The 27211-nt window shown below is 50.2% G+C and overlaps 1 protein-coding gene across 19 annotated transcripts in view; it reads right to left on the reverse strand.

Moving 5' to 3' along the window:
- Window positions 1-4347: 4347 nt before the first annotated feature.
- KMT2C (lysine methyltransferase 2C) overlaps window positions 4348-27211 on the reverse strand; it is a 262120-nt gene continuing 239256 nt past the window's right edge. For 10 of the 19 annotated variants that reach the window (XM_025291876.3, XM_025291882.3, XM_025291877.3 and 7 more), the window contains 17 exons: window positions 23775-23987; window positions 22931-23095; window positions 21355-21496; window positions 21087-21234; window positions 19604-19782; window positions 19379-19515; window positions 17855-18104; window positions 16597-16736; window positions 16121-16228; window positions 14168-15287; window positions 13145-13281; window positions 12197-12339; window positions 11773-11941; window positions 8005-8121; window positions 7745-7818; window positions 7372-7480; window positions 4348-6345 (listed from right to left, as the gene is read on the reverse strand). In XM_025291876.3, the coding sequence (XP_025147661.3) occupies window positions 6253-6345; window positions 7372-7480; window positions 7745-7818; window positions 8005-8121; window positions 11773-11941; window positions 12197-12339; window positions 13145-13281; window positions 14168-15287; window positions 16121-16228; window positions 16597-16736; window positions 17855-18104; window positions 19379-19515; window positions 19604-19782; window positions 21087-21234; window positions 21355-21496; window positions 22931-23095; window positions 23775-23987 (3444 nt within the window). In that variant the 3' untranslated portion in view covers window positions 4348-6252. Of the gene's footprint in view, window positions 6346-7371; window positions 7481-7744; window positions 7819-8004; window positions 8122-11772; window positions 11942-12196; window positions 12340-13144; window positions 13282-14167; window positions 15288-16120; window positions 16229-16596; window positions 16737-17854; window positions 18105-19378; window positions 19516-19603; window positions 19783-21086; window positions 21235-21354; window positions 21497-22930; window positions 23096-23774; window positions 23988-27211 lie in introns of those variants that run through there. The other 9 variants (XM_025291897.3, XM_025291896.3, XM_025291892.3 and 6 more) reach the window with 7 other exon arrangements.

A 27211-nucleotide genomic window follows, 5' to 3' on the forward strand; every position in this document is an offset into this window, starting at 1 on the left:
CAGCCCTGCAGTCTGCGGACCAGCCACTAGCAATCTGATACCAGCTCTGGGACCCCTGGGCCCTGGAAGCAAACTTGAGGACCTTGCTCTGCCCACCAACAGGCTGGCACTAGCTATGTAAATGGGTCAGTGTCCCCAGTTAGAAGGATAAAAATGTAAGATTCAACTATACGCTGCCTGTAAGAAACTCACTGTAAAGAAGATGATGCAAGTGTTAAAGGATGGGGAGATATATAAATGTTGAACACCCACTGGAAGATATCCAGAGTAGCTAAATTAATATTAGACAAAGGAGATTTCAGAGCAAAGAATACCCCTGGAGATAATACCCCTTTTATAATCTCAAGCATCTATAAACCTAACAACACAACTTCAACTGTGTCACCAAACAAGTGGATGGAACAGGAGGATAAAATGTAAACGCACAACACTATTAACCAGCTTGACAGAGAACACGCAGCCTTTTCAAGTGCGCATGAAAAATTTACTGACAGAGATCACATTCCAGGACGTTAAAGAAATCAGTAAATTTATATAGATTCAACTCGTGCAAATTACAGTAGCAATCAGTAACAACAGAAATTAGCCAGATAGATGGGTGGTACCTGGAAGATCAACCAAGAACTTATTTCCCAATACTCTGTGGGTCCCCAAAGAAGCCAAAAGGCTATTTTCAGCTGCCTGAAAATGAAAACACAACATATCACAGACTATAGGATGTAGCTCACTCACTACGTGGGAAGTTTATAGAACTGAGTTGTATTAGAAAAGGATAAAGGTTTAAAATTAACGACAAGCTTCCACCTTAAAGTAGACAAAGTTAGAAAAGCAAAGAAGACATACTAGACAGACATGAAAGAGAAACAACACAAAGTTAATGAAACCAAAGCTGGATTAAGATTATTGATAAATTAGAAATTACCAACATCAATACTGAGTGGCAACGTCACTAGAGATTCTGCAGATGTTAAAAACAGATAAGCAGTGGGAACTCTCCTTCACTGCTGCTGGGAATGCAAAAGGGTATGGCCACTTTGGAAAACAGTTTGGCAGTTTCTTGCAGAGCTAAACGCATCATACGATCAAAAGCCTGCACACGAGATGTTTACAGCAGTTTCATTTGTAATCACCAAAATCTGGAAGCAACTATGATATCCTTCTGTAGGCGAACGGGTAAACTGCTCCTTCTAGACAATGGAGTATTTAGCGCTAAGAAAAAATAAGCTATCAAGTCACAAAAAAACTGGAGGAACCTTTAATGTACGTTACTTAGTGAAAGAAGCCACCCGCAAAGCCTACATACTATATGATTCCAACTCCAGGACATTCTGGAAAAGGGAGAACCACGGAGACAGTAATATATCGCTCATTGCCAGGGGCAGGATGCGGGGAGAAGGATACGGGCAGGGCACAGGACTCTTCAGGCAGGGCAACTACTGCTGTGGAGGAGCCTATCACGCAGGTGGACACACGTCACACAGCAGTCAGAACCCACAGAGCAAGTAAAACCAAGTGTGAAGTGTCATGTCAGCTATGGATGTGGGCGAGAATGATGTGTCGGGGTGGGTGCATCGGTTGCAGCAAAGGCACCCAAAGGAGTTTCTCAGGACCACAAGACAAAACGTCAACACAGAAATGAATCGTGGGAACTCCCTGGTGGTCTGGTGGTTGGGACTCTCGCTGCCAAGGGCCCAAGTTCAACTCCTAGTCAGAGAACTACGTCCACAAGCTGCGCAGCCAAAAAAAACACAAACATGTTTAAAAAGTGTGTTGTGCCTCTATATAGCTTCCCAGGTGGCTCAGGGGGTGAAGAATCCGCCCGCAGTGCAGGAGGTGAAGGCAGACCTGGGTTGGGTCCCTGGGCTGGGAAGATCCCCTGGAGGAGGAAATGGCAACCCACCCCAGTATTCTTGCCTGGAGAATCCCACGGACAGAGGAGCCTGGCGGACTACAGTCCATGGTGTCGAAGAGAGACTCAACTGAAGCAACTGAGCACATTATAGCAACAGACAGTTCAAAATAAAACAACTGGGATTGTAACTAATTTACAATAGCATCAAAAATATGAAAATAAGATTTGTACAGTGAAAAATACAAAACATTGCTAAGAGAAATTAAAGAAAACCTAAATACATGGACATGAGTTTGAGCAAACTCCAGAGATAGTGAAGGATCTTTATAAAAATGGTACTGAAGTAATTTTCTGTTCCTATAGATAAAAATGAACTTTGACTCCTATCTTATACACAAAATTTATTTCAACATGGTCACAGATCTAAATAAAAGAAAACTATAAAGCTTTTAGAGAAAAATGACAAATACCTCTTCATATAGGAGAGGCAAAGATTTCTTTACTCATTTTAAAGCAGTCATCAAAGATCAATGAATCACTTTATCAAAATTAAAATCTTCTGATGAAGACAACATTGAGAAAGAAGTCTATACACCACAGACTTGTACCTGGATTGTATGAAGTGCTTAAAACTCAATTAATTTAAGGGACGTCCCTGGTGGGTCAGTGCTTGAGATGCCTCTGCCTGCCAATGCAGGGGACACAGGTTCAAGCCCTGGGCCAGGAGGATCCCACGTGCCCCGGAGCAGCTGAGCGTGTGCAGCAGTTATGAGACCGCGCTCTGCAACTGGAGAGGTGACCGTGATGGTGGACAGTGGCAACCAGAGAGCGGCCAACACACGCCACACAGACCCAGTGCTGCCAAAGATAAAAAATTAAACCATTTTCAAAATGGACAGAATACTCACAGACTCTTAAGGAACGATGCATAAAATGGCTCCATGTATGAAAAAGGTTAAATGTCACAGACGGTTATGAGGGAAATACAGAATACAGGTTAAAACCAGTCAGATACCATTAAAGTGGTTAAAACAAACAGAAAGACCAATGTGATGGGTTCTGAGGAAACAGAGAAGGTACCGTGGTGCAGCTTCGGGGTTCCGCCCAGCAGACCCCCACATCCGCTCAGAGCAGGCAATGGCCATGACGCACCTAGGTGACAAGGTCAACTCCAGACAAGTCAACAGCTGAGAGGCCTGTGCGTGACCCACACGTGGGACAGGAAGCAAGAGGAAGCCTCGGGGTAGACTGCTGATCGGGAACAGGGATCGACTGGAAGCGTAGTGCGCTCTTGTAGTGGGAGAGCGAGCCGGGGGGCCTACGGACTGGAATTTGCAGAACAGAATATGGGGCCACCGAGAAAGAGGGTTCAGAAACGTGCAGACGAGTCTCTGAGTCTGGCTCTGTCCGTCTGTCCACGGCTAAGTGTGACCCCCCGAGAATGAGCCTAGAACACATTCCAAGGAGAGACTAACTTGTGGGAAGCTGTGACCTCAACAGGCCAAGGCAGGCCCCTCACCCAACACCCAGGGCACCCGTGTGCCCCCCCAGGTCAGGTTCCTCCTCAGGACGCCTCCAGAACGAGCTTCAAAATGAACTGATGCGCATCAGTAAACTGCCACCAGAAAAAACAAACAGTTTTAAAAATAGCGCAACATAACCCAACACAGCATTAAAGCACGAATTCTGAAACCCAACGAGGATTTCTAGACCTGGAAAGACATCGTCACCAGAGGGGCCCAGAGAAAGCGGCCAGGTTAACGCAGGTCAGAGGCGCTGGCAGCCGGAACCGCCCTGCTCGCAGGCCGGGCGGAGACGCCAGGTCTCCCTCCTTGCCTGCTGGGTGGTGAGAGGCGGGGTGGGATCCGAGGAGGAACGGCTGCCCAAGAAGGGCCTCCCAGCCCGGCCGGACGCTGGCTCATCCAGGCCCATCCCGACGGACAGCTTCGCAGACACGGACAGCTTCCGACGAGCAGCAAACGCCAACCGGTCAGATGACGGATGCCTGGAGGCTTGCTGTAACACCGCGCGGTACAGAAGCTGTTTTAGGCTGTTCACGAAGCACAAGCTGTTGTATAAATTGAGTGGGATTCTAGGCAGTTAAATTCTTAGCAACTCCTTTGAGTTAAATCTGAAATACAACAGGAGAAATAAAGTCTCTACACACAGCAAGTCTGGAAGAGCTGCTTCCAAAAATAAATCAGAGGACTGAATTTAACAATAAAAAGAGACTTTAAACAAGGGAATGAAACACCAGGAAGATTTTTCACTTTGGCCTTGAAAACATCCTAAAAAGAAACCAGTTACCCTTCTTTACCCAACCACAGAAAGAGTCTGTTTGGCCTGAGTTATGAACTTACATCCAAAAAGAAAGAGAAGCAAGTTGACTACATCCACTCACTCAGAAAGGGTAGACCAGCCTGTTGGTTTAGTTCAAACACTCATCGGTTTCTGAGTTGAGACCGGAACACTAACAGAGACTCAGGCAGCTTAAATAGATGTAAAATATTTTATTTGTAAATGGTGATCTTCTAAATCTGTGTCCACAAATTCCAAAACCCATAACACTCTGTATACTTCAAAAAATTCAATTTTTGCCAACATTAGATACTATTATACAGAACAGAAAACAAAACAAAAACCCGGAGGACAAATACTGGTGGGATGTCAGGATATTGTACAAGAGAAGAAAAATATTCAAGAAACAAATTTCATACAGCTATTTATCAAGAGAAAAATATATACAATTGATTTATTCTGTAAGATAAAAATACATCATGCCATATACATTACAAGTTCAGAACTGCGTCACTGGATATACCAACAGCTTACAGTCCACTTGAATTGTGCACACAAAAACTTCATTTTACACTCAGCCTGTGAAGTGTCAGTACCAGAATTTTAAGTACAAAATAAAAAGCTAACCTGGTTCAAAATGCTGATTAAATTTCTACAAGCAAACACAAAACTGTGTGTGTGTGTGTTTTAATTAAAGAAATGTAAACAAACAGTTCATACGAACACATCTTAAAATTACATCTTCCGAAACCCTACTGCCGGGGTCCTGCAGTTGCAAGCAGTCACATCTCTCCTTTTTTTTTTTTTTTTTTTTCAAATTTTTGTGTTAAATAAGCTAGAGAGTTAAATTTGAGTTCCTGCTACATGATCCTAGTATGCTTACATGATTTTTGTTTTGTGTGTGGCTTGAAACAAAGTTCTAATCAAAACTACTTTTGCTGAAGAAAAATTCAGCTTCCATTTGGGGTTGTTTTTAAGCAGTTATTCACAGTTATCACAAATTGTAAAAGCACAAAAAACCTGACTGAAGAAGTAGGGATGCAACAATATAATGTGAAAAAATTAGTTTAAGTTACCAAAACAGCTATAAAAGTTGTAGTCATAGCATACACTCCGTTCTATCAGAAGTAAGGTGTATAAAACAAGTACTAATAGACTGTAGTTTCCAAAAAGCCCCAAACACTCTAGGTGGAAATTTTGGTTATTACATAATTATAATGGCATATTTAATAACAAAATTATATTGTAACATCCCTATGAACATTTTATAAGCACCCGAGCTGCTGCAGAGCCTGGTAGCATTTGGTCAATAACTATTTTTATACTGTATTTTTTTTCTCAAAATATTTACATGTTTGTACAAAGTAACAGGGTTTGTTAGTTTTGCAGGTAACAGCAGCAGCTTGGCTTTCTTCTAACTTTTATTTAAAAATAGCTTCATTCACTTATTCAATAATAAATACAAAAAGTTTCTCTTATTTTACAGAAATCAAAAACTACATAAACTGACTCATGGAATCAAGTATTTAAATGTATTTAGTGCAAGTTATTGTCCCTTAGCTCTATTCCTAAGGAAGTCATCTCAGTACATTCCTTGTTCAGTGGTGTCTACTTTAGTTTTAAAAAACTCCTAAGTCAGAGGGCCTGCCCCTTCCTCAGATAAGGCCGTGGCCAGCACTTTGGACATCTCCCTCTCGCTGGTGATCTCAGTCTTACATTCATAGGAAGGCCCCGCCCTGGGGCAGGGCAGCCGTCGGCTCTTTGCCCCAGTAAAAGTTTCTCCTTAGTGAGACTAAAGAAACAAGAGGAAACAAAACCCACCCACAGAAAGAAAAAAGAAAAGAAAGGAAAAGGAAACAAAAAAAGTGCTGGACCATTCTGCAAATCTTCAACCTCGGCAGCTCGGGTCAAGTGGCCTCGGTCGGCTTCCTCCTGGTGCTCCTAACTTAACTCAAGGACCGAGGAAATCAGGACTCCCAGGAGCTAGTTTTCAAAAAAGTCATAAAACAGAAACAAAAACCTCTCTTCTGTCTGCGAAATTCCAACGGTGCGTGGACTCGCTGCTCCCAGGGAGGAGCCGCCCTCCGAGGCGCGGGGTCGCGTCAGTTCATCCACTTGCGGCAATTCACGGCTCCGCAGTGACAGGGGATCTTGTGCTGGTCGTCCTCAAAGTCAAACTTATAGTCATAGCACAGCTGTCCGCAAAGACACACAGTGAGAGGCCGCTCCCGTCCTCAGCCGCCCGGGCTTCCCCCCGCTTCCCGCCCGACGGCAGCGCGGTCACCGGGGACTTCCCCGGGCCTGCGTCTCCCCCGCGTGAGAAGCCCTGTGGTCAGAGCGGCTGCACGCTTGCGGGACGGCCGGCCTCCCCCGGACCCCGAGCCGAGGACGGACAGGCCGCGGCCGGCACGCCACAGGAAGCAGCCCTCCCGCCCCTCGGGGCGCCCCGCGGTCCTGGGGGCTCCCCCTCCTCGCGGCACTCCCACCATCTACAGCTCTTCCCTGAGGACTCAGGGCGGCTCCCTTGCACGATAAAGCAGAGGCTTGGGTGGCGTCAAGGGGGCCCCCGACAACTCGAGCAAGGTGGGGGGCACGGCCAGGAGTGGGGGGCCTCCGCTGTCCCCAGGCCACGCCGCCCGCCTGGGGCACCAGGCCCGGGGCCTCAAATGGGTCCTTTCACATCCAGTTAGTGAGACATGCAAGACGAGCCTTGGGTCAACTTGATTTAAAAAAGCACGTTCTAGTAAGATGACCGCAAAGTACAAGCGTCCTCTCAGGGAAGGGCTGGAGGCTCAACCGAGTGAAGACCCTCGGGTTCCGCACCCCCGTAAAGAGGGGAGGCCCCCACAGAACCTGCCCCGCCGGGCAGCCGCTTCCCAGGGCCCCCGATTCAGCCCCGAAACGTGCTCATCACATCTGTGACCAAGTCGGGGAACATCAAGGCGATGACGGAGGCTGAGGGCAATCCTCACGGGTGACACGCGGGGCGGAGGGAAGGGACGACTAACGGAGGAGCCAGGCTCCAGAAACCTGCGCGCAGAGAACCTGGGAGCGGGTACTGGTCCGGACGGAGTACGAGCACCGGGCTCACCCCGGGGCCACAGAGGCGCCAGTGCCGTGACCTGAGCGCCGTCAGCTCCGCGCAGGCGTCGTTTATCAACGGAGGGCCGCGCGCCGGGGCGCGAGGCGTGGGGAGCGTGGGCGGGCGGGGCGGAGCTTACCTCTTCTCCTTTCTGGATTCTCCGACTGGAGCTGATGATGATCTTGTGGCCGCGCTCGAAGGTCACCACCTCCGCCACGCAGTTGGGCGCACATGAGTGGTTGATGTACCTGCGGGCCAGCAGTCCAGAGATGGCTCACCGTCCAACAGCCGGGCGGGCCCTTCCCACCTGCCCGCTCATAGCACGCGAGCCCACGGACACAGACAGCGGCGCGGCTGCAGGATCCCGCGCCCCGGCCGGCCAGGGAGCCCGGCCCTGGCAGTGAACGTCCTAACCCCGGACCGCCAGGGAATTCCCAAACGCACGGGAAGAACGTTGAGTAAAAACTCCTGCCGTGACTGAAGGGCCCCCCCAACCCTGGCCCCCGCCTCACCTGGCAGGCCCTCCCGTGAGCGTGGCATCGATCACGTGGTCACTGTCCATGCGGAACATGTACACGCCTCGGTTCTGAAAAAGAAACCGACGCCCGTTCGCGTCGCGGGTTAAGCCAGGCTCACTGATCCTGTGACAGCCTCGCAGACGGTAACGCCGACGGAAAAAACGGGGAAAACACACGACTATCCAGGTGTGGTTTCTAGGGTCACAGCCAGCCCTGGCCCCAGGCGCCCCAGGCACAGGAGGGCGCGGGCTCACCTGGGACTCGTAGAGCTTCTCCTTCCTGTTGGCGACCTCGTTCCGAATGATGGTCCCGATGTACTCGATGACCATGGTGTGCTTCTCGATGTCCCGGGCAGCGTATAGGCCCAGCCCCTGTGGAAACGCGCAGGCACGCCTCAGAGCCTCTGGCTTCCATGGACAACAGGCCTGCGTGCTCCTTCAGGCAAAGGTCCTGCCCTCAGTCACAGCAGACTCCCTGGAAGGCCCCACCTGGACTCACGTGACCTTTGTACTGACCTCGCTCTCATCTGGACCCTTAACACTGGACTTGATCTTTAATTTTTCCACCTAAAGTCATGGTATCACTCCCTTGTTTGTCTTTTTTTACACTAAACCCTGAGGGCATTTTTACAAAGTGTTTCTATCTGGCCATCTTTTCTGGTGGGCTTCCCTGGTATCTCAGCTGGTAAAGAATCCGCCTGCAATGCGGGAGGACCTCGGTTTGATCCCTGGCTTGGGAAGATCCCCTGGAGAAAGGAAAGGCTACCCACTCCAGTATTCTGGCCTGGGGAATTCCATGGACTGTATATGTATAGTCCATGCGGTCGCAGAGTCGGACACGACTGAATGACTTTCACACATCTTCTCCCGTACGTGATATCACACCCAGATCCCACCAACTAAACAGACTAATGGCTTCTGCTGTTTATTTTATCCCACCATGATTTCTAAAAGGACATGAAAAACTTACGAAGCAGGAACAAGGCTAACTAAGGGCCTATTACAATGTGAGTTTCTGCATTCTCAACTAAACTGACCAGAAGACCCCCACCACCGGACACAGTCCTTGTCAAGTATCATCTGGGAATAGATGGTAGGTATGGGGGCTGTTGTTGGGAGACTCTGGGGTGAGAATTAACTTCTGAAAATAAATACTCATGCGGTTTGTGTGTTCAATTCCAGATGTGACTTCGATGTGACAAAGCAGGATATACAAAAAGAAACTGCACGGAGATGAGTACAGCTCAGTGAAAGAGACCAGAAGTCACTGGAAATGAACCGAGAATCCAAACAGCCAGGCACACGCGAACAACTTCATGAAGTAGCTTGGTGGTATTGAAATTCAGTTTAATATGGATGGGTTATATATTATTAAATGGTCCCCACAACTGGTTATTCAACAGAAGAAAAAAAAAATTGTCTTAAACCACAAAAAATTAAATCACTGAAAGAAAAAGAATCTAAGAAACTACATATGCAATCTACGGTCTTAACCAAGAATAGAAGCTATAGAAAATTATATGTTTGACTGTATAAAAATTAATACGCCTATAGTAAAAAACATTCCACACTTACTGAGGTATTTTCCCCTAAAACACATCTTTTGCCAAATAGTAGAAGTTCTTATAAATTGAAAAATGGACAAAGGATGCGGATATGCAATGCAGTTCACAGCAAGAAACACAAATGGAAAACCCAAAAGGCTACAGCCGAGGTGACAACATCAGTCTGTGCTTAACATGCGGCAAAAGTATAAAAGGGCCCTAACACTTCAAATGGGAAAACAAGAAAAAGGTTCATACTCTGCAGGAGAAGAGCATACTGTTACAGCCTGTGTAGAAAACAGGCGATGTCTACGAAAATGAAAAGTACATGTACTTCTATGCAGAAACCTCACTTGGGAGCACACACTCCACAGAAGTTACATGGGTATCTGTACAAGTCCTGATGGCAATGCTGTTTCGGGAAAGAACTCCAAACAAAAGAAACACTCGGCAGTAGTACAATGGTTTAACCAATCACAGCTCATCGATTTCACAGAAAGTAACAGAGCCACTGAAGAATGAATTAGAGCTAGAGGTGCCTAAATACTAGCGAGAAAAGGAAGACACAGGGATGTGTAGGTAACATGACCCTGCCTTCCCACACGCACACAGACATGTATGTGCTGCTAAGACAGCAGACGGGGAAAAACAGGGTCTTTACAGGCTGTTAGCACGAGGATCCGGGACGTGGACGGAAGGGAGGCGACAGAGGAAGGAAGGAAAAGGAGAGCAGATACCAAGAGCCCTCAAAAAAGATGACGGACTGAACACGGGAGGTTAAAAACCCTTCACACGACCAGGAATGAAACCAACACCGAGAAGCAGGAAGGCAGGTGTGAACGAGCCATTTGGAAACATCTTAAGCGGAGAAGCCACTGAGCAGAGGACGCCGGCGTGGCCGGGAGCGGAAGTTGAGCACTGACGGCCCCAGGAGCTGACACACGTTCCTTCAGAGACGAGAGAGAGTGCGCGCGTCTGCAACACGTAAAGCGCCAGAGGAAAAGACGAAGAGGAGAAGGTGCAGACGCCACGCAAAAGCATCTCAGAGTAAGGCGAGGAACCCTGAAACAAGGCCACGCAGAAGGCAGAGCTGAGACGGAGTCTTCTCCGGCGGCACAAGGACCATCACGGGCCCACCTGGGGGGCCAGGCTCGGTGGGGCCAGGGACCACAAACCTGCAACCCGGGCAAACTGCTGGGGGGCTGGGGCCACACCACGAGACCCCGATCTCAGGGACCCAGTATTTGTGTAGAGACAAACAGAGGCAGGACTTTGCAGAAGAATCAGCACAGAAACATTTCTTAGACTCATGGCCACACTGCTTTAGGCTGAAAGGATTCACCACTGGGGAAAGCAACGGGCCCACTTTGCTAAAACACTGAAATAGTGAGTCAGAAGATCCTAAAAATTTCCACATGAAGATCATGGATGAACAGCATGAAGGCCACCTTCTACCTGAGGGACCAGCGTGGCTTGTGACTGGGACCGCACAGGAGGGGTGGGCAGGCCTGCATGGTGCCCACAGGTGAGACGGGTGGTCAGAACAGGGCAGCAGAGCCGGGGTGGATCGGAGCAAACCTCAGAGAGAAAAAAGGCAACAGGCCCTGACGATGCTTTGGGTGTGTACACTGAGGCCAACGCACAGAACTAGGAGTGGTGACCTCACTAAGCAACACAAGGAGCCTGGGGGAGAGCCTGGGGGAGAACCTGGGTCCCAGGACCCACCTCGGCGAGTGTGACATGGGTCCTGAGACCCGCCTCATCGAGTGTGACCTGGGTCCTCGGACCTACCTTGGCCAAGTGTGACATGGGTCCCGGGACCCGCCTCAGCAAGCATGACCCACCTCGGCGAGTGTGACCCGGGTCCCGGGACTCACCTCAGGACCCGCCTCGGCCAGCGTGACCTGGGTCCGGGAATCCATCTCAGCAAGTATGACATGGGTCCTGAGACCCGCCTCAGGAAGTGTGACCTGGGTTCTCGGACCCGCCTCAGGAAATGTGACCTGGGTAAACTTGAATGCCTGTTAGCCTCGAGACTGATTTTTTACCTGTTTACTAATGATTTACCTGTTCCACAACCTACCCATCAGAAAATACACGATGATTTCATGAAAAGAAGGCTTCCAAAATTGGGGCACCTTTTGAAAACATTTTCATTTGTATTTTTCACAAGCGCCTTTAGCCCTAGAGAGCTTGCCACATCTCCCGTGCATGGAGAATACAACGCTCCCTGCATCCCGTCGGGTCTCAGCACAATGTGAAGACGTGTTCAGAGGCCAGCTCCCACTTGGGGAAGAACAGTGTCTGCGTCCCGAGACCGCAGATGGAGCAGCCAGCGCCCGGGCCTCAAACAACACTTCCCTACAGGGCGTCTCTCCCCGCGGCCTGCAGCCTCCTGTCTCACACGCCGGACGCCCACCTTCTCCCCGAGAGAGCCCTGCCCGCCTCTCGCTGTCCCGGACACCCAGCCCCCGCTCACCTGAATCCGGGACCGGGCCAGGTACACGTTGGACTTCCACTCGGTCTTCATCTTCCGGTACTGCGACGACTTGGAGTGGACAAACTGCTTGCTGTAGGGCGCGCTCAGCTCCCCGGTGACGGTGCTCTGGAAGGACTTGGAGGTGCTGGTGCTGTTCAGGGTGTGAGGCCTGTTGACGGCGGACGCCGACAGGGAGAACACAAGGGAGACTGAAGACGTCTCTGAATGGGCCCGGGCGGGTCAAGTTGGTGCTGACAGGCACACACATGGGAAGCCGCCTAGCGGGGCAGCGCGGCGAGTCCGCGGCGAGCCGCAGACACAGCCAGGGACAGCGGGGTTTGTAAGCAGCAGACGAATCAAGCACAGAAACCAGGAGGAGGCCTAGAAACCCCGGGCTGTACTATGTGAAGTCAAAACAAAATACCTTAACACAAACCTCTTGACATGGGCACTCATTTTAGGTTCGGACCGGGCACAACCTGTGGGGTTGATGGCCAGCGGCAGCTCCATGAGGGGGTTCCGGCCATACCGGAAGGTGTAGTTTTCACATGCCTCAACCCCAGGGAGCTGGAGAGAAGCAGAGACAGACAGGTAACTCACGTGATCAAGACTGCAGGCAAGACAGACCCGCCAGAGCACGCCCCAAACTCAACTCTGTGACGACAATGTGTCGACGTTTTCAGAACGCCGGCCACACGGGGCTCTGTGCGGACAGAAGCCGCTGCCCTCAGAGCCTGACTGCATGGCGAGCTCACTGTGGTCGGGTCCTGGGAGTCGGGGTGACCTGAGGGTAGCTCGCAAGATCGCCTGCGTTACAGGCCTTCTCTACAGTCTACCTCCTGTGGACCCTGTCCGTGAGAGGCGTGGCAGAGGCACAGCACTCGGGCAGGGGCGACTGAAGCACGCGCTGGCTTCTGGGGGGCCTCTCTCCTCCACAGGAAGCCCATCAGCAACTTTCTTGAAAACAATGCCTTACAAACTACACAGCTTTCCAAGAGCACTGCGTGTCAACTATCGCACGTGTGTGACATGCAGGTGTCAGGGAACTCAGGGCTCAGGAAATCCAGCCACGTGCTAGTGACCAACCTGGGCCTTGGCAGGAGTGGATGTGAATGCTGGGCACCAACCTGCCGCCCCGCAGGAGCGAGGGCCTCACCCCACCGCATGGCTGACACCCGGCCCTGCACACCCTGAGTCCTGTGACCTGCCTCAGCATGTCAATACGGACACAGGAGACTCACGAAGGCCTGTTTTCTCTCAGGCAGGAGCTCATCACCCGCCAAGCCACTCCCTGGAAGTGTGGGGACAGTGACCACCCCGCCCAGTGTTAGGGGATGTGTGTGGCGGGACAGGAGGGCGGCCCCGCACTCACTGACTCGGCAATCCGTGCCACTGCAGAGACGGTCAGGCCGAACAGGTCCTCCCCTTTCAGATAGGCTGGGAAAAGCTGCAGCATTTCAGATTTTTTCCTTACACAGGCCACGGGCTCCAAAATTTTATCCCAAACACCTACATATGGACAAAAAGACATTTTCTAATACCAAACTTGCTCTTAGGTAAAGAGGAAAAAGGATGCCATATAAAAACAAAAGCAAAATGAAGACCCACCACTCACAAAGACTTACCGGATCCAAGTAAAGCCCATGGGCAGGTTATCACCTGCCTATCGGATGGCAGTAGTTTTTTATTAAAGACTTTTTATAAAGTTTTGGGGGAAAGAATATGATACGGTCAGAGCATTAAACAAAGCTGGAATGTAAAGTCTAACATAACTGAAATTCATGCTGACCACGCAGCGTATCAGATTTTCAAAGGATTAATCCACTTAAGTAACACCTGCTGATAGATCCTTTCCTCTCAGAGTTAAATCAAAATCTGAAATTGGTATTTCATTGGAATTATCTTTACAGCATTTTCTTTTTAAAAAAAAAAAACTACTACTAAACTTATTTAAAAAAAGCAGCTGTACACCACTTTCTCCATCAATGACAACAACAATCTAGGCATAACTAACCTAGAGGCAAAGCTAAGCATCTCATTTCTGGCTCTAAATTTAGTATCTGATGCTAGTGAGATTAGACAATCTATACAATATGCTTTATTTTTTCCCACCTTCTAGGTGATGTTAAGAGGGTCCCTAAGGTGACAGGCAACCTTTACCTAGAAGCCATCTATTTTATAAACTGTTGGAATTTATACATATGTCCTGACGTAGAGGAGTCTAGCGAGCGTCTGGAAAGAGTGTGGCAAAGACAAGGAGGGGGCACACGAGGAAGCCAGGACCCGCGTGTGTCAGTGGAGAGCCACCCTGCTGCCAGGAGACAACCGTGAGGAGACCCGGGGAAGCAGCGAGGCGAACCCTCCACTGGCCTCAGGCTGCAGGGACGCGCCTGACCTTTGGGTGAGGAGTCGCTCAGGATGAGGTCCTCGTGGCCCTGCTCCACGACCCTGATGAGGAACACAGGGCGGCCGTCCTGCTCCTCGATGGAGCAGAGGTAGCGGCAGCGGCGGTTGGCGTAGCGCGTGCTCCAGTACAGCCGGCTGGCCTCGTAGCCCACGGGGAAGAGTGCCGTGGGCGAGTGGAAGGCTGGCATCTGCTGCGGGAGCAGCTGGCCGATGGCGTGGAAGACGAGGCTGCCCACGCGGAAGGTGTGCTCGCGCTCGCCGCGCTGCACGATGCTGGCGATCTGCCGCACCTCGTCGCGCTGCACGTACACCCTCCTGAAGACGGCGAAGTAGCTCAGCTCCTGCTCGTGGAGGCCCTTTGGTTTGTGCATGGGACAAAGCATAGTTTTATCTTTAAAAAACATGCATTGTGCTTTAATGGCGCAAGTGAAGTGATAAATGTTGGTGCAGCGGAACCGGTGACAGCCACCGGTGGCCCCCGTCTTGTGGCAGAAGACACACTTCATCTGCAGGCCCCTCCGCAGGGCCAGCTCCACGTTGATCAGGGCACCAGCCTGGGTCTCGTAGACCTCTGTGGACCAGAGTGCACAGTTCAGGTGGACCCACAGGTCCAGGTCGAGGTTGAGCAGCCTCGCCGGCCCGTCCGTCAGTCCGTCGCCCTCTTCATGGCAGAAGCAGCACTTGCGGTAGTCTTTGGGCACAGGGTCGGGTTTCAGGGAGGTGCCCAGCTTCTTCAGAAACTCATCTATCTCCTCCTCGCAGGGGGGCTTGAAGGCCCCCTTGGGGACCACAATGTGGATGCTCCACTTCTTCCACTTCATCCCTCTCCACTTCTTAGGGATCGGCCTACAGTCTTCAAACCCACCGTGGACAGTTCTCAGCCGAGGCTTTAACTTGACTGTGACCTTAAGCTCATCAGGCTTTGCCTCCACTTTGGCCGCTTCAAAAGCAGGAGGGAAAGAGATGGGAGGGGACGCCGGGGGCGAGGCTCTCTCCTGGAGCTGTGGGAGGCAGTGCACGTCTAGCGTGGAGATGTTGTTGCTGTACTGATGCGACGCTTTGGAAGGCAGCTCTTTTACAGGCGACTGCGGCAACGAAGGAACGGATTCCTGTGCGATCAAGAAACACACTCTCAAGAGTCATCCCAAAGCTCCGAAAGCACTTCTGCCTAAAACAAGAAGCCAGGCAGTAGCTCTGCCAGCGTGTGTGGGTCTGTAGGCGAGTGGTGAGGAAGCATGCACAGCAGATGTCGACGCGGGGCGTCCAGCGCACCGCATGCACCTGTCAGGTACTGACCGGGGTGGGGGGAGGGTTTCTCTACAAAGACTTAACTCTGGAGAACGTTCTGCGCTTAAACGTCCTTGGATCCTCCTGTTTGAATCATCATAAAGCCCGAAAACTCAGTGTTGCCACAGGAGCGGATGTAATTTACAACAATGAAGAAATGAAAAAGTGTTCTTTGTGAAACCAAATGAGAACTTAATCTTCTATAAGCTTGTCCCACCCTCTGAAATTCCTGTTTGTTAATCCTAGGCTTAATAAATGGGTATATATGTGAAAGATGAGGAAGATATCCCTATCAATAAGTCATATTAACTTTTTCTCAGAGGCTGCCAGGCTCCCACTGAAGGGGCTGAGCTGAGACAAAAGCCCGGTTAGTTTCCGTTTAGATATAAAGTATCCTAAATGAATCAATAGCAAACCCGCAAGTTCCCCCCATCCAGCACCATTCTGAAAAAAAGACAAGCCTCGCCAAAAATCCAGCAGCAGGCAGCGCTGTACACTGACATAAGCAACTATCTGGTGAAAAAAACAACTTCTCTCTTCGAGGCTCGTATATTTTGCAGTCTAAATTTATTTGGCACTTAGCTTGAATTTTATTACACCGGGCACTACTGCTTGTTAAAAAGTTAGACTCGGACTGAGACAGTCTGCATCTCACCTTGCTTTCTGAGTTTTTTGCTTGTGCAGTTGATGAATAGAGAATAAAGCAGTTGTTACTACAGAAGACAATGTCCCTCTCCACTCTGCTGGGGCAGTCTCGGGAACCCTGAAAAGCAAAGAGAAGGGTGAGGCAGCTCAACAAGTCAAAACTCAACAGAGAGGGAATCCACACAGAGCAGTGTCTGCTGCTATTCTTAAATGTAGCAAAAAAGTAACTACAAGCCAATATTTAGCATAGAATAATTTAGCCACAGAGAAAACACATTAACAAACTCTCCATATTTCACTCTATTTAAAAGTCCGTGCTTCTGCTAGGATCCTGCAGAACAGGCTGCTGCAGCTCCAAGCACATCAGACATGTGCCAACACCACTTCCAGGAGGAGGCATCCACGGGGCCTGTCAACGGGCTCCTGCGGACGCGGGAGAGGGCAGCGCCCAGGACACGGCGGGTCAGGGAAGGAACACCCGAGTACCTTGCTCACGAGGGCCAGGTCTCTGACCGACTTCCTCACGCCGCTGCCCAGAATGACCACCTTGCAGTGACAGCACCACTGGGGCCTGAGCGCCGCGCGCGCGGAGACGCCGAGGCCGGCACCCGTGTGTCCAGAGAGACCTGGGGACGGAGCGCGCGCGTCAGTGACGAGCACCGAGCAGCGGCTGGCTGCACAGCGCACTGCGCCCGTCTGCCGGGCACGGCGCGCGGCACGCTGCTCCAGTTGCTCCCTGAGAACCGTCTCCTAGGCCGTGGCCGCGGGGCATCTGTTCTGTGCAGGACACTGGGGGACAAGGAAAGGAAGCTCTCCTCACACGGCTGGACATGGGGCTGGGAGAAGCGCAGAAGGAACCTGGGACATACGTGTCATCTCCAGTCTACGTGTGAACCCCGGACATACAAGCGCCATCTCCGGTCTACGTGTGAACCCTAGACACACGCGTGTCATCTCCAGTCTACGTGTGAAGTGAGTCGGGAGGGAGAGTGCTTCTGCTCGAAGGTGACGATGACACGAAATGTCTCACGGAACGTGAAGAGGCTCACGCACCAGAGTCTCACGTGAGAGCAACAGGAAAGTCACAGAGAGACAGAGAGATTCCGGGGCCAAGATAAAAACTAGGTCAGGACCCGGATTAGAAGGCCCGAGGTCCCCGCAGAGCGCAGCACTCGTGTGGCGTGGAGGTTCACGGGGAGAAGCAGGGCGGACCAGAGTGACCGAGTGGCCGGAGCTGAGGACTCAGCCTCTCCCAGTGAGGCCCGAGCGTGGCTGGGCTCAGGCAGCAGGTGAGCACGAACGAGACGCAGGAGCCCGGTGAGTGAAGACACGAGGGACACGGGGCAAGGCCAGGGAGGGGGGCCTCGCACGGCTGAGGCAAGGGCCATCCCTCGCGGCAGCGGGAATAGTGCCTGCAGCAGAGAAGGGCCTGGAGACGGCGTGGAAGAAAAGGGAAAGGGCACAGGCGGGACAGCCTATCTGCCCCTGGACGCAGGTGAAGTGGGCAGGGGGGTGAACAGGCCTGGGGGCGCACAGCCAGTGCCCCGCTGGCGCAGGCTCTAATGCATCCCCAGGCACCGCAGGTCAGGTCACCACAGAAGACAGAACACACGGAGCTTAATCCACCAAGGACCGGCGCCGGTGTGTGACCTGTTAATCGCTAAGACCAAAGTGAGACTGTAGAGGAGGAGTGTGACTTTGGCGTCAAAAGCGTTTCGAGTTAGTGACACGTAAACCAGCTCACCATTGCTTGCCGGAGGGAGCGGCGTGCTAGGCTGCTTCAGGTGGAAAGAGCTGGCTAGCCTGGGAGGGCGCGCAGATCCTGGTGGAGGCCCACGAAGAAATACACGCTGTCGATACTCCAAACCTGGGTTTACTCTGTGGCTACTGACCAAACCCACGGATGGAACATCTGGAGCATTACTAACCTCGTAGCTGTTAGGGATCCGAACATGGAGGAGGTCGGAAAATGCAGCCACAACACTGCTAATGTTCTAGAACAAAGGCAAACGCTGCGTTACCGCCCAGAGGAACAGAGGACGCCGTGGGAACACGCACACCGGGACAAACGCACACACTGCAAGCAATCCGGCCATTCTTACTCAGACCCAAGAGTCTTAGGAGCAGAAAGGGTTGCGATGGCCCATATCCAAACAGGCTCTTATAAACAGGCCCTTGCACAGGGGCTCCAATCAACGCTAAGTGTCCATCAGAGCGCTAGACTGTTTCAGACGTTTAGCACGAGCAATGAGCTAATAATAAGCCTTGCCATGGTTTCTGCAGCTGGTCAGAAGCTTCTTTCAAGTGGACTCTTGCAGCTCTGGCAGAAGTCTGCCCTAATCTACGAGAACATGGCACTATGTTCTGTTGACAACTGAAACATCCCGTCAGTGACTATGAACCTGGCTGCCAACAACACGCCTTCAAGAATTAACAGAGTCCTCAGCAATGTACTAATGTCTGATATGGGAACTGGAACATGTTCACAGCGGATGATAAAGTTCCTCACTGCTTAACTGTCTGTGCGAAAACAGTCATCAAAAGGTTGCTCTCTAAAGAGTGCTCCGCGTACACGCATACACACTCTAAGGAGTGCTTCTCGTACACGCATACACTAAGGAGTGATCCGCGTACACACATACACTAAGGAGTGCTCTGCATACACAGAGACACTCTCTAAGGACTACTCTGTATACACACACATACATTCTAAGGAGTGCTCTGCATACCCACATACACACTCTGTAAGGAGTGCTCCGCGTACACACATACACTAAGGAGTGCTCCGTATACAGACATACACACTCTAAGGAGTGCTCTGCACACACACACACTCTAAGGAGTGTTCCGCATACACGCATACACTCTCTAAGGAGTGCTCCGCATACACGCATACACTCTCTAAGGAGTGCTCCGCGCATACACACACATTCTAAGGAGTGCTCCACATACCCACATACACTCTCTCTAAGGAGTGCTCCGCGTACACGCATACACTCTCTAAGGAGTGCTCTGCAGACACACACAAAGGATTGCTCCGCACACACACACACACACACACACACACACACTATCTCTCTCTAAGGAGTGCTCCGTCTATACATCCTTTAGTAAAACAACGCAAGCTCTGACTTCACTCCGCCCTTTCTGTCTCGGCTTCGACTGAGATCGGTTTGTTGCGCTCGGAGCAGCAGGCGTGTGAAGGGACGGCTCGGCCGGCCCTAGCCCGGTGCTCTTCTACAGTGTCAAGCAGCCAGTCCACCTTTACCTCAGCAGCTGTAGGGTGCAGGGTGATCGCCACAGATATCAGACCCGACCTGGGACCATTTGGGGATGAGCCAAAAGGTGACGTGAAAAATAAAGTGCCTGGCTCAGTTTTGATATCATTCCTTCTGGATTCCAAGCCTTAAAAAAACAGCAAGGACAAGCTGTGTGTTAAGCCTTTTCTAGACTTAAGCAGTAGCCAACCCTGCCCCACGCTGGGCGCCCCTACCTCTGCCAGCGTTGCTGGGAAGGATGGGGATGATGGGGGATGGCACGGGCTCCGGGGGCTCCTCTTTGACCAGCGACAGGTCCGGGTACCTGCTCACTTCCATCCCGACCACGCTCTCAGGGGAGGACGAGGGGACAAAGCTGTCGGGGCTGTCCCGCTCTGCCCCGTGCTCCTGCATCCTGAGAGGGAGGGAAACACATGTGACATATGGGCTCGTCCACTGCAGGGGCTTCCCGCAGCAGCCCCGCCTATCACGCCTGTGAACTCACTGTGAGTGCACAGTGATGGCAACACGAGAAGCCACAGATTCAGTTCAGGCCAAACAGGAAATCCCTTGGAAAAAATAAGAAATGTGTTGAACTATAAAGTAACTGAAATGTACATGTCTTCTGACTAAAGCTTCAGCATCCGAGTTTAAAGACCTGCCAAAGGAGGAAGATGCTCCATCTGTAACTCAGCACAGAGAGAAGGCTCCCAGCCCTGCAGGGTCCCAGACCAGCGAGACCAGTGACATGTGTGCAGGCAGAGGGGCAAGTGCGTCCCCCATGCGGCCAGTCTCGGGGCAGACAGCTCTCCCACGGCTGCAGCTGACTTAGAGAGGGGGAAGGGTGAGAACCTGAAGGCCTTGGGCTTCAGAGGCCTCTATTTTTCTTAATGGATCAAGTTAAGGTGAAAAAAACAGAAGAGGCTAGACCAGAAGCTAAAGGTTATTACCAAGGCAACTGGGGCTGGAAGGCGAGTGTGTCCTGGGCTAAACGTGGCAGGGCAGCCCGAGAGCCTGGGGTCTCGCCCGTCCCCGAGCAGACACCTTTGTGCTGAAGGATGTGGGGAGAAGCAGCGTTTCAGACGGGAGAGGGTCCCTCAACAACGCAGGGTGGGCACTAAACACGCATACCTAGGAAGCCGCCCACCACACGGGTCCTGACTCACAACTTGCACAAACCCAGCAGTGAGGTGCAGGAGGAAGAGACCTGGATCCTAACTCTGGACAAGGCCTCCCAGTCGGCCCACAGCTTTCTCATTAATAAAGCAGAGGAACTTCAGCTTGGACAATGACCTTTGAAATACTGTTCATGGAATATTGTGCACGGCCCACTGCTTTCTTGTCTATTTGATTATTTGCTGAATTTCCTGTATCAGGATATTTCTAAAATGCACAAATTCTTTTTAGTCGTAAGAATGTTTTATAACGGTTAAATTCTGAAGAAAATTACTCACCAAATTGTACCTTTTAAGTGTTTTTACATGCCTTTCCTATAGACATTATGCTATGCTGCTGCTGCTAAGTCGCTTCAGTCGTGTCCGACTCTGTGCGACCCCATAGACGGCAGCCCACCAGGCTCCCCCGTCCCTGGGATTCTCCAGGCAAGAACACTGGAGTGGGTTGCCAGTTCCTTCTCCACATTATGCTATATACAAACACAAATAACGTTTTTTAATAAATGAAATAACTAAAAAGTATTTGAGAATAAGGAACGCCTACCTTAATTCCTCCTGATTGTTATGAGGCGGAGTTGGGAGCGAGGCAGGGACGTCCACCGTCTTAGGGCCTTGAGCAATCGCTCTGGCCAGCAAGTCGTCTTGTGGTCTGAACGGCAGCTGAAAACCTTTAGATCCTAGGTTTTTGGTAACTGGAAAAGTAAAAACACAAACCCCCAAGTACGTTCAGCCGAACTGATGGGCGGGAAGAACCCCCCAACCTGACTGCCATCTCGCCGCATGCAGCGGCATGCATGGGCTTGGCCTCCTACCTTCATGGCTCACCAACACGCCAGCTTTTCCAGCAAGCTCTTCAGTTGTTGCAAAACCATTTGCCATCTTCTGACAAGCCATAGGAGGTGGTGTAGGAGGAAGAGAGGCAGGGGGTGTTGGAGGATTACTTAAATTATTCTGCTGCAGGAGACCAAAAAATTTTAAAATTATATGCTACAGAGCAAATATGCCACGACCTTGCTAAAACTTAGTTCTGTGAATTTTTAGCACAGGGAAGCAAGGCTACAGAAATGTAATCAGATGCATCTTCATTCCTAAAGTGCACACCAAGAAGAAAAAGAGACGTGCAGGCCAGGAGGCTCTTGAGTGGAGCAGATACCCACAATCCTCTGGACACACTACCCACAGGCTTGCTTTCCCCAGCTTGCGTACTCAGCTTTGAAATTAAGAAGCAAATTGACACTGTGCCTCATTCAGTTCTATATGACTCACTTCAAGTTTCACTGTTAAAGCCAGTGAAGGAAAAGCTTTAAATTCAACCAATAAATAGTAATTAAGACATGCCCCAGTTCTATAAAAAATTTGAGAATTTAAGATCCCGCTCCAATAACTGCAACTTGTATCTTAGGTATTAGCATCTGGATTGTCCAGAAATCTCAAAAAGAAGCAAAAGGAGTAGCAATAATACTAAATGGATTGAGCCATTAGAAACGTAGTTCCCTCCAAACAGTTCTCCCTGCTTGTCACCACTTTGTCATTTGACTCATTTGTCTCTCGGGAACTGTTGGGATCTACCAACACCATCACGCTGACCAAGTGCAAGGCACAGGCCAACGTGTTGCAAAGACCTAGGAGCTCACGAAGACGACGAGGCTGCGTGGAGAACAGCCCGCATCAGAAGAGAAGGCATTTACAAGAGTCAGGAGAGGTTCTAACTGGAGAGGAAAGCGGACCACGATAATACACAGAGCACCACAAGAGAAGGACTTTAACGCTGAAGAAGAGACGCCCCAGGGACACTGATGATGCTCTCAAGTACTTTTGCGGGGAAAAAAAAAAAAAAAAGATCGCTTTACACAAGTTGGATGTGAAGTCAAGAATATCTAATGAGCCTATCATAAAACTTTGTTTAAAAAAAAAAAACCATACCAAAGGATAGACATGGTTTAGTTTGGTATTATTTTAATAGCCTAAGGATTAATGCATAGTCACAATCTGTACCTAAATTATTAGACTTAACACATTTTTCAGGGTTTTTCACTGTATTTTTTAGGGTAAATTCCTAACTACATTTTTTTTTATTCTATTTACTATGAACTCGGATTCATCTTAAGAATTAATCAAGACTTCTAAGACACTAAGTATTTTCCCCTATCACAGAAACACATAATGGATGTTTTTCCACAGTGCGTATTCTGACCTATACAAAAATTTCAGAAGTTTATACTGGAAAACACTTTACTTGGTAAAGTTTTAACCTCTGAGTTGAACTCAAGTTTAAATGGAACTTGGAAGATCAGATGTAAACTAGATGGAAAAATGAGACCAGCTCTACCAATTAGGCTATGGTATCCAAAAGAGGAGGCAAGGCAACACCTGGGCAGAGAAACATACCTTGTAGATCAACTGAGAATAGTAATCCGAAACCCCTTCAAGGGCGGCACTGCCAAAAGCTCCTAGAAGTCGATTCCCACTATTAAACTGGCCACTGCCGTAAGGAAGAAAGTGGGCAAAGTTCACTCCAATGACCGGTTCCATTAGAGGGAGCAGAGAGAGCTGCTATTGAAAAACACATTTAAGAGTAATGTACACGGTAAACAAAACAAGTGTTTCTCCATTTTCCTAAGACCCAAGGCAACTCAGTCAAATAAGGCTTGAGAAAAATAAGACTTAAAAATTTCAAGTGTCAAAATGCTGGAATAAGTGAGAGAGACTACAGGATCTTTTTGAGATATACTTAAAAATGAGCCTTATCCTCATCTGACTTAAAGAGATGCTGCCAGGCATTTAGCAAGAAAACACCTTCCTTCTCGCAGCTGAGCAAGACTCGGGGCGGACCTGAGGCTCGGCACCCGCAGCGGCCCCCTCAGCAGCTGTCTCCCACCTTCTGCGACAGCCACGAAGGTGTAAGGATGGACTTTACTACGGGAGAGACCAACGCCTGCATTTCTCTGTGTCCAGAGTCACAAGGAATGAGGACAGAATTTTCCTGGGTGCTGAGGCTGCTCCCTTAGAGTGTAAGTAAATCTCGACAATCCAGCCATTTTAAAGTAATTTTGGGGTGCCAATAGAGGAGGTGCAATTTGCTTGCAAACAGGAAATCTATTAGGCTCCTTGTTGAGATATCTCTTACCCCTCTACTTTTTGGAAATGATGGCAACCAAGAGAGTTACATAGGGCTGAAAAAGCATCTGACGTCTCACTTCCTTGACATTTTCCGGGGCTCCGGGAGACTCACCTGTTTGAGGTGGGTGAGGCTGTCGCTGGTGGAGTACAGAGCCTGTCTCTCCTCGTCCTCCTTCTTCCTCTTCTTTGACCGAGGCGCCGCTTTCTCCCCAGTCCTCTGAGTCCTTTTGCTTCGCTGTTTCTTGGTTTCACTTCCTCCATCTGTTTTTGGCAACTGGTTGTTGCCACATCCAAAACCACCTTGCACTTGAGCCCCCAAAGTTTGCTAGTGTAATTGGAAAGGTTAAGAAAGCAGTGAACCATCCACGTGCTTGATTTTCAATTCCTGCTAACCCAGCTCCATCCTAAGACACACACTCCCCAGGTGGGTACCCCAAGCTAAGGAGGGAAGATGGGGGCCTCAAAAGGCCAGCCTCATGAGAACGGCATTCCCCACTTTCAGACACGACTCACAGGTACGGAAACCAAGAACAGCTGCAAAGCTTGGCGAGAGAGCAGAGCTCGTCCCCTTTCAGAGACGCGCAACCCCCGGCCTGCCCGCCTGCCCTGGAGCCGCTGACAGTCCGGAGCCCCCTCTTTTCTGGGCTTGGGAAAGGGTGTTCTGGGGCTGGGGGAACAGGCGCCCCGCGCGAAGGCTGTGCCAGTCTCTGCACGGTGGTCACGGCACCTTATCTGGGCTCGCCTTAGGAAGGGGTGAAGTACAGGTGTGTGGAAGCCACTGCCAGGCCCAGAAAAGCACCACAGACTCTGCCTCTCAGAGAGGCCCAGCCAGCCTCAGAGAGCGATGAAAGCAGACAACGTGCTTCGTTCCAGTGAGCTCACAGCCACACATCTGACTGACTAGCAACCGCTGCACACTTCGAGCCACTGAAAGGAGACCTACACAGTAACAAATAAGCCTTTCCTTTACTAAGAATAGTATACAATAGGCTAAGAATAAACTAGGCATGAAAGAAGTTTTTAAGGGCAGTGCTATCAATACCTTAAAGAAATAGGACTCTTTTTAGGAGCCTTTATTTCTAAACTTGACACTCAATACTTGGCTACAGGCAAGTACAGTTCCTAGACTTACTTTAATGTGCTCTGCACTGAATCTTCGGGGGTTTACAGAATGTAGTCTAATAACATCATGCATAGATGGCAACATTTTTCTGTACAAGGCCAAAAGGTGAGTATCTTATCACCGACTCAACAGGCATGAGTTTGAGCAAACCTGGGGAGATGGTGAAGGACAAGGAAGCCTGATGTGTTGCAGGCTATGGGGTCTCAGAGTGGACACAATTGAGTGACTGGACAACAACAAATACCTTCTGCTTTGCAGGCCATACACCGTCTGTTGCAAACACTCCACTCTCTGCCCCGACACCAGAAAATCAACTACAGCAACCCGTAAACTGATGAGTTTGGCTCTGGGCTAATAAAATACTTGCAATTCATGGACACCAACCTTGAGGATCATAATTTTCACAGGTTGGGCAATGTCACTGTTGCATATTTTCTTCAACCGTTAAAAACGCAAAAACAAGTCTTAGCTCATACAAACGAGGCTATGGCAGCAGGCACACGGTGCCCACCCCAGGGCTGATCCAAGGTTCTCCAGGGGAGGTCCCCAGAGAGGCAGACAGCAGCCCCCAGGACGGGTGCACATTCTCTGGTCCCACCCCAGACCTGCTGGATGTGAACCAGGGCGGGGGGCCGGCCAGTGGTTTGCCAGGCCCTCCAGGGGACTCCGGCACGTTCACGTTCCAAGGGCCCTGGCCTACAGCTATGCCTCTCGTGTCCGCGTGAATGTGAATCACCTGGGATCTTGTTAAAAACACATTCTGATTGGTACGTCGGTGCTGGGGGTACAAGATTCCACTTCCTAAACAGCTCCTAGGTGAGGCTGACCCCCAAGGATGGCATGGGGACGAGTACGGAGCAAGGCCCAAGCACTTCTCTGTTGTTCTCCAGTCACTAAGTCCTGTCTGACTCTTTTGCGACCCTATGGGGCACAGTCTGCCAGCTCCTCTGTCTATGGGATTTCCCAGATAAGAATACTGGAGTGGGTTGCCATTCCCTTCTCCAGGGGATCTTCCCAACCCAGGGATTGGACTGGGTCTCCTGCATTGCAGGCAGGTTCTTTACCACTGAGCCACCAGGGAAGCCCCAAGCACTTCTTACTGGCTTATAAGAGAATCATCATCCAGCTGCTTGTTCGATGTGCAGGGTCAGGCCCTGTAAGTGCCTAAGAGAATTCTCCTGTCCTCACAATGACCCTAAACACCAGCCATTACTATACTTCAAAGAAGACTTTTAATTACAGAAGAACACAAAAGATGAAAAATTATCCAAAAGTTTGCCTGAGATAGAAACAGATCACATTTTAATGTTTCCGATCTTTCATCTATGCTTACACACACATATCATGATAAGAACACAATGAACCGTTATCAATATTCCTTTATTCTGGTGGCTCTCTTTTAAACTTGGTATGTGGTTTGTCCCCTGTGACATTAAACATTCACACATAGCACAAACTTTAATGGCTGCAAAAAATCTGTGTAACATTCAGATATATATATATATGGAAACATCAGATCAGTAACTAGAATACTGGATTTAGGTTGCTTTCTCTCATTCTTATCTATCAGTAAGGACAAAGCCATCCAAGCAGCTTTTGTGTGTGGTCACGTCTCTGCGCCTACTAGAATGTCACACTCCTCCTGCCTGGCCACCAGATGGTCGCAGGTGTGCACGGCCTTCTGTAAGGCCTCAGGCACAGGGTGGATCCTGACTCTCTTCATCCTCCAGTGACAGGGAGCGCTGCTGGTCCTGCTTTACAGGTGAGGAGCCCGAGGCACAGAAAGCCTGGCCTGCCCAGGCTGCACCGTGGAAAGAGAGGGAACACGGACTTAACGCAAACTGAGGGGTGATCGCTCCACGTCAGCAAAGGCTTCGCCCCAGCACTACAGGTAACGGCCACTTCTGTGAGGGAAGACAGTCTCGGCACAGAGGGAGACGGGGCTGTCCAACTACGGCCACAACAGTTTCGCCTTGAGCGTGACTAGAAATAAATGGATTTCACCGTCTGTAAAACGGGAGTAATAACTGTGCCTGTGTTATCTCAGGGCCAGTGCTCAGTGCAGTGCAACCCCTGGAATGTGGTTAAGAAGGCATCACTCTGGTAACCTAGGGCCCTGCTCCCTGCTGCCTCCCAGACGGACAAACACGCGACACGGTCCACACGTTTATACACATATATACACGAGCTGACCTCGCCCTTGTTCCACTGCAACACCCAGCAGCAGCATTTTTTACGCATAATTGCTAGTGGTGTTACGCCAAACTTCAGTTCACCGAGTGCCGACTCTGTGGTGAGCACTGTGTTAGGTACGGAGGACAGAAGGGGGCTCGGGTACAGTCTATACCTTTTAGGAGTCACCTGCATTCAGAGGTACTAGAGACGCTGCACGTGAGCACACGGGCACTCGGTGGCTGGGCTGAGAC

This window comes from Bubalus bubalis, chromosome 8 (genome assembly GCF_019923935.1).
Source record: "Bubalus bubalis isolate 160015118507 breed Murrah chromosome 8, NDDB_SH_1, whole genome shotgun sequence".
NCBI lineage: Eukaryota > Metazoa > Chordata > Mammalia > Artiodactyla > Bovidae > Bubalus > Bubalus bubalis.